Source organism: Choristoneura fumiferana, chromosome 28, assembly GCF_025370935.1.
Source record: "Choristoneura fumiferana chromosome 28, NRCan_CFum_1, whole genome shotgun sequence".
NCBI classification, from domain to species: Eukaryota; Metazoa; Arthropoda; class Insecta; order Lepidoptera; family Tortricidae; genus Choristoneura; species Choristoneura fumiferana.
Window position 1 is genome coordinate 6688022 of NC_133499.1, and position 9916 is coordinate 6697937.

The 9916-nt window shown below is 39.5% G+C and overlaps 1 protein-coding gene across 1 annotated transcript in view; it reads left to right on the top strand.

Annotated features, from left to right (window-relative positions):
• Positions 1 to 9916, top strand: part of LOC141443765 (uncharacterized) — a 53112-nt gene that overhangs the window by 18710 nt on the left and 24486 nt on the right. Inside the window, exons 9-16 of the mRNA XM_074109114.1 lie at positions 48 to 189; positions 866 to 983; positions 1202 to 1332; positions 6898 to 7083; positions 7208 to 7364; positions 7793 to 7947; positions 9011 to 9101; positions 9542 to 9751. Coding sequence (XP_073965215.1) covers positions 48 to 189; positions 866 to 983; positions 1202 to 1332; positions 6898 to 7083; positions 7208 to 7364; positions 7793 to 7947; positions 9011 to 9101; positions 9542 to 9751 — 1190 coding nt within the window. The remainder of the gene's footprint in view (positions 1 to 47; positions 190 to 865; positions 984 to 1201; positions 1333 to 6897; positions 7084 to 7207; positions 7365 to 7792; positions 7948 to 9010; positions 9102 to 9541; positions 9752 to 9916) is intronic.

Consider the following 9916-nt stretch of genomic DNA (forward strand, 5'->3'; position numbering starts at 1 on the left):
TCACGATACTAGGGGCAACTGTCACAAGAACCTCTCGGTTGTTCCAGGAACTTCATGATCGACACGTACCGTCTGAACCCGACGGAGTACCTGACGAGCACGGCGTCCCGCCGCAACCTCGCCGGCGACGTCTGCGCCATCATGCGCGTGCACGGCCTGCTGGAGCAGTGGGGACTCATCAACTACCAGGTACGAGCACGAGTACGAGTACCACGCCTCTTAAATATCTATAACATTACCATGTCAAAATAAAAACTTATCCTCCTGAGGCTCACCTTATAAATATAAAGAAATACAAACCGGTTTCGGAAATAAAGTCAAACTGAAAACAATAAGTAGAGAAACAAAATATTTTTTACTTTGTTACATTGTCATAGAATAGATCCATTATTTTTGTTGAACTTTATGTGTACATACATTCTATTGCACATTTGGACCGAAGGAGTTTAAATCATTTCCAAAATAGATGATGATTTGATAGATTTGCATCGGTAGAAATCTTTTGCGATCACTTTAACCTTCGCCTTTTTGGTGTATCTAATCTAGGCAACTAAAAACCAGTTATATTCGATTGTTGTTTGATATTTGGAATGTATAAAATGTTATTTCATTTTATTCTTCATATTGAGTATGATCACTTTATAACTTTATTTTGTTATAATAATGTGTATTTATACGCACCAGCACCAATATCTGACACAACACAGCGAGCATATATATCTGATACGGCGCTATTTCTGGGGCCGGTAGCAGATATGAATGCAGGTGAAAGTACCATAATTCACGCACGGGGGAGCGGTATCTCTTTCAGCCCTCTTTAGCTAAGAAACAGAGTATTTCACCAAGTTGATTGTATATGTTATAGCTGGAGCCGGAGTCGCGGCCGACTGCGATGGGTCCCCCGCCGACCTCCCACTTCCACGTGCTGTCCGACACGCCGTCCGGGCTGCAGCCGCTCGCGCGCCAAGCCTTGCCGCGTCCCGGTAACCACACATTGGAACACTAGGGAAAGCTTTTACAGCGCTTGACCGTTGGGGGGGGGGGGGGGTCTAAATTACACCACTGCTGGACTGACAAAGTGAAAGCCGCGTATCCGACTGTGCGAGACAGTCTGCCAACATGGAATGCAATGTGGCGTATAAAGTTTGCTTCGTACTCTAGGTCTCACAAAATATCCTGACTCGCGCATGTTATGTTTTAGTGGAGAACGCGGCGGTGCCTAAGATGGAGGCGGGCCTGCCGAATGGAGCGGACGCGGGCGCACCGGCCGCCGCCGTCAAGGCTGAGAGTACACTCGAGATGGGGGGAGCGCCTGGACTCAAGCTTGATCAGGTAACATCGTTTGGTCACCTATTTAAACTGAAGATAAAAAAACTGAAAATATATCTGATGTATCAGTCGAGATTCAAATTTTCTTTATGCGGTTTGCATACCTGTAGGTTTATAACTTTTACTAAGTTGTAAACCTACAGCCAAGTGACAGAGACACTTAATGTCCCCGTGTCAGTTTTACCCCTGTAACAAACCCTTTACAGTCAACTTACATTTTGTCACTATCTGGCAAAAACAGACAAAGCCAAACGAATGTTAATTTAGCAAAATGGCTATATAAATGTAAGAAATAGTATTAACATTTCTTTTTTTTATTAGTCGCGACTCACTCTATCGGTAAAGCAGCGCGGTACTGTGGCTGAAGCAGTTTGTATAGTCGGTAAAGCAGACTGTCCCGTCGATAAAACAGTGCTGTCAATACGAAGAGTTTGAGAGGTTATAAAAAGAATGATATGGCGAAAACGTAAATGCCGTAGTTAATTTATTTAGATTATTGTTAAAAGATTTAAGAAGTAATTGACACTGTGAATAATAAACGTTAAATGTCGTTTCTTTGTTTACAGGTAGGTTTTCCTTACTTTCAGAGCCCAAAAGGTGTTGTTTTGTTATAGAATATAAGTAACTCATTTAAATAAATCTTTGTTTACAGAGCAACACATCGTTTAATTCACTGTCAATAGAAAATCAACATTATAAAACGACATTTTTGTTTATTGGTGTGAATCAGAAATGGAGAAACTACGTTTCGAATTTACGGTGTTACCGGGAAGTGATGGCAAATCTAATATACTGGCCATAACCTCGATAACAACGAGCGAGGAGAAGGTGTATGCTATACCAGAAACACTACAAGCAGCTAGTCATCACAAGGATATATTGAAAACACCGGCCTACAGTAAAGTTAAAAACAGTTTAGCAAAAAGATATCAACACGAAGGGTTTGGATTACACTAACAGAAGAACTGAAAAAATCTACATGGATGAAGATGGTAATTTGCAATTTGGGGATCAGTTTTTAGAAGAAATGAACCCAGAACAACCTACTGCTGCGAGTGCAAAAGGAATGGATTCCTTGGAAAGGTTGTTTGAAAATTATTGGAAAACACACAGGAACCAAAACAACAAAACTTGAAATTTATTGCAGATAAGTTTGTAATTGAAAAGTTTACAAGCAAGAACCCAAACGCAAAACAATGGATTGATATTTTTGAAAAAGAGTGCATCCGCTTTAATGTCACAACAGACGAGGAAAAAATTGAATTACTCCGACTGTTTATGGACAAAAGTTGTGTAGATTGGTACAGTTCCATGATTATCAAATTGACTATTAACTCGGAGTGGTCAATATGGAAGAGCAAATTTTGTGAGTCATTCGCAAATAAAGGATGGAGCCCGGTAACGTATGCACTGTTGTTCAAATATAAAGATGGTTTATTACTGGATTATGCCATACGGAAAGAAAAACTGCTGTTGGATATGAGAAGATCGATTGATACAGGTACTTTGATAGATCTTATTGCGGCTGGTTTGCCAGAATTCATTCTGAATAGAATTGATCGAGAAACACTTAGAGATGCAGTGGATTTGTTTAACGAGCTAAGCAAGTATGAACATATGGTAAATAAGAAAAATTTACTAGTAAAAAGGAGATTTGGAGATGGAAATTTACCAGGACGAATGATAAAAATGAAGAAAAAAGTCCATGTAAAATTTGTGAGAAATTGAATAAAGCTGGTCGTTATCACCCGGAAGCTATATGCTGGTTTAGAACAAAAGAAGGGACAATACAAAGAGAAATTTCATTAAACACGTGAACAACTCTGTGATCGAAACGGAGTTGAATGAATCGGACCAAAAAAACGAGCAGTCACACCATTAATAAAAGTCAAACTACTGGTAAATGATATATTAGATATAAATGGAGTTTATGATTCAGGCTCAAATGTTTCCCTAATTAATTCTAAATTATTGAAAATAAAAGGAAAAGGAAACAATTTGAATGAAGCAGACTTAGTTACGATTAATGGTGTTAAGAAGACAAGTGGTTTGACTAATTTGAAAATAAAGATCTTAGACTTGGAGGAAAATGTGGATGTATATATTATAGAGGAACAAAACTTCAAAATATGATTTTTTAATAGGACTTGACTTAATACAAACATTCAGGTTGATACAAAATGAAGACTTGAGAATAACCCAGAAACTACACTTGAAATGTGAAAATACCAACAAAATGGAAGCATTGCTACCGAAGATAAGATGGAGTATAAAATAAAAATCGCAGATGAGCACAATATTAAAACTTCCGATAAATCCATAATTAATTTCAATGAACACGTTAAAGAAGAACTTTGAAATGAAAGTAAACCATTTAGATGAACGTCAAAAATCTGAAATTAACAATTTAGTAAGCAAATATGAATCAGTTTTTGCCAGAAACAAATATGATGTAGGCACTGTCAATGGATATGAAGCAAGAATAGACCTATTAGTAGATAAATACTGTAGTAAGAGACCTTACAGATGCACTATAGAAGATAAAAAGAGATAGAAGAGCAAATTGCAAAATTATTAGATAATAAGCTAATAGAGGAATCATACAGTCCATTTGGTGCACCGGTTACTCTTGCATATAAAAAGAAGATAACAGAAAATCCAGACTATGCATAGACTTCAGAGACTTAAATAAAATAATAATACCTCAAGCTCAGCCATTTCCCGTAATTGAAGACTTAATGATGAAGACCCGAAATTGTAGTTATTTTACTACATTAGACATCAACTCTGCATTTTGGTCTATACCTTTGCGAATTGAAGATAGGAATAAAACAGGATTTGTAACCCAGGAGGGACATTTCCAGTGGACTTGTCTACCTTTTGGACTTAAGACTTCGCCTGCAATTTTCCAAAGGATTTTAAGTAATATACTCAGAAAAACAAGCTTACTGATTTCGCCGTCAACTACATAGATGACCTCCTCATATTTTCAAAAACTTTTGCTGAGCATATGAAACATCTTACGCAATTACTTGAAGCCATCAAGACAGAAGGTTTTAGGCTAAAATTTACAAAATGCGCATTTGCCTCAGACTCGGTAAAATATCTAGGTCATATCATACAGAACAATTCAGTTAAACCAATTAAAGATAATTTGATTTCAATAAAGAATTTCCCAGTACCAAAAACGCAAAAAATATATAGACATTCCTAGGAAAATTAACTTTTACCACGAATATATACCTAAGAGTGCAATAATATTGGACCCATTGCATAACTTACTACGGAAAAACCAAAAATTCGTTTGGTCAGAAGAATGTCAAAAAGCATTTGATACCATAAAGAACTTGCTATGTACTCAACCAGTACTAGAGATTTTTCGACCAAGAATTACCTATAAATATTTACACTGATGCTTCATTGAAAGGTGTTGGAGCAATTTTAAAACAAGTACAGCCCGATGGAAAGGAAAAACCAGTAGCATACTTTTCAAAAAATTAATGAAGCACAAAAGAAAAAAAAAAGCAATATATTTGGAATGCCTAGCCATTAAAGAAGCGGTCAAGTATTGGCAATACTGGTTAATAGGCAAAACATTCACGGTTTATTCAGATCATAAACCGCTAGAAAATATGAATTTGAAATCAAGAACTGACGAAGAACTAGGGGACTTGATATATTATCTATCACAATATGAATTTAAAATTATATACGCACCAGGAAGACAGAATTTAGAAGCAGACTGCCTTAGCAGGAATCCCGTATTAGAGCCAAATGAAAACACAGATGAGCAACTCAAAGTCGTGAACTTTATAAAACTGGACGATATTCTAACGGATCAGAAGAAAAATGAAGAAATACAAAAAATAAAAACAAGCTAATAGAAAAAGACAAGATCTACTTCAAAAAGGTTAAAAAAAAGACAAAATAGTTATATCGGAAGAATTCAGCATAAAGATTTTAAAAACAATGCATAAAGACTTAGGTCATATCGGGATGGGACAGATGCAGAAGACAATGAGCCCGTTTTTACAACTAGAAACTTGGCAAAAAACATAAGAACAGTTTGCAGGTCTTGTGAAATATGCATTAAGAACAAATCAAGGGGACACGAAAAATTTGGCTTTATGTCACATCTAGGTCCTGCCACGAAGCCATTTGAAATAATGTCTATAGACACAATTGGAGGTTTCGGAGGTTCAAGATCTACAAAGAAATATCTGCATCTTTTGGTAGATCACTTTACTAGGTATGCATTCATCTTAACATCGAAAACTCAGAGTGCTAATGATTTTGTAAAACTGGTCATGAGCATACCGGACGTAGAGGACATTGGTATGATTTTAACCGACCAATACCCAGGAATAAATTCCATAGAATTTAAGACATTCTTAAAGAACAAACAGATAACCATGGTATTTACAGCAGTGAATGCTTCATTCTCAAACGGCCTTAATGAAAGGTTGAACAAACATTGGTCAATAAAATTAGATGTAGGATAAATGAAGACGTAAAAAAAAAGGCTTGGACAACCATAGCTCATGAGTGTGTTAAGAAATATAATGAAACTTGCCACTCAGTTACCGGTTTTCCACCTACCTATCTTTTACATGGTACAGATGTCACAATTTTACCCGCGGAATTAACACAAAAAAAGTCACACAGTGATTGGATCAGAGACAGGGAAATTGCCCTTGAAAACACCAGAAAATCCATGATTATAACAAAATAATGTTCGATAAAAACCGAAAATACTATGAATTTAACGTAGGGGACATGGTATATGTGGAAAATGGCAATAAGTTAAACAGGAGGAAGTTGGATGAACTAAGAATTGGACCATATAGGATTTTAAAAAAAGAATCTAATTCAATATACAAGATAGATACAGGCCATAAAAAAATGGAATCAAATCTTTTCCATATCACAAAATTGATACCAGTCTTACAATAGAATATCAAGAAGACGAAGTATAGAGTTATGAGTGTAATTGAAGGAAATTTTGCTAAAAAATTTCTTCCTTGTGGGGGAGATGTAAAGAAATAGTATTAACATTTCTTTTTTTTATTTTGTCGCGACTCACTCTATCGGTAAAGCAGCGCGGTACTGTGGCTGAAGCAGTTTGTATAGTCGGTAAAGCAGACTGTCCCGTCGATAAAACAGTGCTGTCAATACGAAGAGTTTGAGAGGTTATAAAAAGAATGATATGGCGAAAACGTAAATGCCGTAGTTAATTTATTTAGATTATTGTTAAAAGATTTAAGAAGTAATTGACACTGTGAATAATAAACTTTAAATGTCGTTTCTTTGTTTACAGGTAGGTTTTCCTTACTTTCAGAGCCCAAAAGGTGTTGTTTTGTTATAGAATATAAGTAACTCATTTAAATAAATCTTTGTTTACAGAGCAACACATCGTTTAATTCACTGTCAATAGAAATCAACATTATATAATATAACAACATTAAATCGATATTGTCATATTGAGGATGAAATTCTTTATTTATTTGAATAATACTAGAACAAAAATCATTTGAAAAACTTTCATTAGTCAAGTGTTCATTATTCCAGTACCGAATGGGCGCGCGCGGGCGCGAGTGGACGGACCAAGAGACGCTGCTGTTGCTGGAGGGGTTGGAGTTGCACGCGACGACTGGAACCGCGTGGCGGCGCACGTCGGCACGCGCACCCAGACGAGTGCATATGCACTTCCTGCGCCTGCCCATCGAGGAGCCCTATCTGCAGACAACGTCTCAGGTACATTGTTATGTTTTTCTTCATTTAGTTCTGAGACGCTAAGCAACCCGTTTTCACCATTTTATCAGTTCGTGGGGTGCCCGATAAGAATAGCTCCCCCCCATCATCCCGTTGGGTTTCGTAGAAGGCGACTAAGGAAAAATCTAGAAGACGGGCAGCAGTCTTCTGCGTAGACCATCAGCTTAATACTGTGATCCCCAAGCTCTTGGAGAGGCTCGAGAGACACACGATAGCTATGGAAAGAGCTATGCTTGGAGTTTCTTTGCACAATAGAATCCGGAGTACGGAAATTGGTCGAACTGACTATTGGTCGGTCGACTAGTCATCACTGACTTAGCTGGAAAACATGCAAGTTGAAGTGGCAATGGCGGGCCATATCGCTCGTAGAACAGATAACCGTTGGGGGAGAAAAGTCCTCGAATGGCGACCACGAACCGAAGACGAGCGTTGGCAGGCCTCCCACCAGGTGGACCACGACATCGTGAGAGTTTCGGAGAGTTCCGGTGGATGCAAGTGACGGGTTGTTCATTGTGGCGTTTTAAGGGGGGGCCTTTGTTCAGCAGTGGACGTCTTCCGGCTGATGATGATGATGATTGATGATGATCTGTCAGACGGTATTGGATGAGGGTAGAAAGAGAGTGAATGCCACAACTAGCTCCTACGTTTGGCCAATACGGCATCTGCTCTAAACGTGATTGTTATTATGCAGGCGGCGTACTGGGTCCGCTGGCGTACCAGCCGATCCCGTTCAGCAAGGCTGGCAACCCTGTCATGAGCACCGTGGCCTTCCTTGCGTCCGTCGTCGACCCGCGCATCGCCGCCAAAGCCACCAAGGCTGCCATGGACGAGTTCGCCGCCATCAAGGTAACTAAGGGCCGTTCACATGTACTGAATTCAACTGCACGCAACTGTAAGTGCCGACCGCTCATACATTTCAATCGCAGTTAGCGTACAGTTTGTGTGGAATGGAATAGAACTGCAGTGGACATTAATGAGTAGGCGGCAGTTGACTGAGTTTATAAATAAAAAAAGAAAAACTACGCTGAAAGACTGTTAACTTTATGCTGACGTCAATTATTTGCCACGTGTGTATATACGTGTTTTGTAGTAGTATAATTCATTCTTAATTAAATCGCTGTGCGCAATCGGTACTCCTCAAGGAGACATTGACGTATTATTGTGAAAAGGAATGTGTTTTTTATTGACTACGGCTGGCTCGATCATAATATTCTGTATCATTTAGATATTTTTTATGTAATTTATACGTAAAATGAGGAATAGTGTTTTTAGTGGTTTTATGGATTTTTCTTGCATGTTGAATAATCAAACATCCATAAGGATTCTATCTCTTCGTCGTGACGCAGAAAGTATCGTATTCCGAATTCAAATCTTATGATTTATTTGATCATATTATTGACGAAATCAGTTTCGGAATAGGATAGGGAAAAAATACTGAAAATGTATTTACGAGGTTTTGTTGTGTTCGTAAGGACGAGGTCCCGGCTGCGATGATGGGGCGCACGTGAGGCCGCGGGCGCGCACGGGCCGGCCGCCGCGCTCGCGCCACCGGGCATCGCCGGCACCGCGCCCGAATTGCCCGCCACAGGTACAGACAATCAGACTTCACCGTTGGATCGGTACCGTTTATTGTATTGTGTGTGTGAGAAAACTGTACAGTTTTGTATAATTTTTTTAAAACTATACCGTCAAACAGAACGGACTCCGTTTTCATCCATGTCATGAAAAACATGACTGTAAAGCCTATGCTAAAGTGCCAACAACCCCAGTTTGATGCTTACTCTATACTTAAACAGCCTTGTGGTAGAATTGTGTGACAATTTGTAGACGAAGTCGCAAGCTTGTTGTGGGTAAAAAGAATATTGCAAGATTAGTCTTCCATTTTACGCTACATCTTTTTCCCCCGCAGAGAAAAGAAGGCAGTGCCGAATGTAAAAACGGAGCCCATGGAGGTGGAGGAAGGGAGGTGAAGCCGAAGGAGGAGCCGCCGACGCGCCCGCGCCTGAAGAGCCGAAGGACGCGAAAGACACGCCGCGCCGCAGCCTGGTAAACTGATCACTGGTCTAACGACCGTTCTTTCTGGGATATTTAGAAGATTTAGGCCAAAGTTATATATGTTGGCAGATCGGTTTATAGTTTAAAACCGAAACAAAAAATTATGTTTAATTCAGTAAGCTAACTACCAAAATAAAGATTTACCAATGTCAAACCAGCCGTTAAATCTCCGGTGATGTAAATTTTTGCAACCCTAAATCCCGGAAAGTCTCAAAATCTTCTCTCTATGGCGGTCTGCTTATGTCGGCAACGAATCTAAAATGACTCCACATTGAGGACATTTTGTTTAGGAGAGCAGAACTCTGCTAACACTAGATATGAACTCTCAACATACAAGCCCGACTTGCACTTGCCCTTTTTTACCAACGCCCCTTTATTTGTACAGAAGGTCCGTCGACAGTGGACGCTAAGCTGCAGTCGGCAGCGTCGGCCGCGCTCGCCGCCGCCGCCGTCAAGGCGAAACATCTCGCCGGCGTGGAGGAGCGCAAGATCAAGTCCCTCGTGGCGCTGCTGGTGGAAACACAGATGAAGAAGCTCGAGATCAAACTGAGACACTTTGAGGAGCTTGAGGCCACAATGGAGAGAGAACGGGAAGGTATGTAGTTTGGGATATATATATGAGGTTACTCGGATATACTTAGCTTGATAAAGGCCAGGGTAGTCCCCGTCAACAAGAATCACTTCACTGGCGTGGAGGAACGTAGGATAGCGCTGCTGGCGGAGACGCAGATAAAGAAGCTGGAGATCAAACTAAGACACT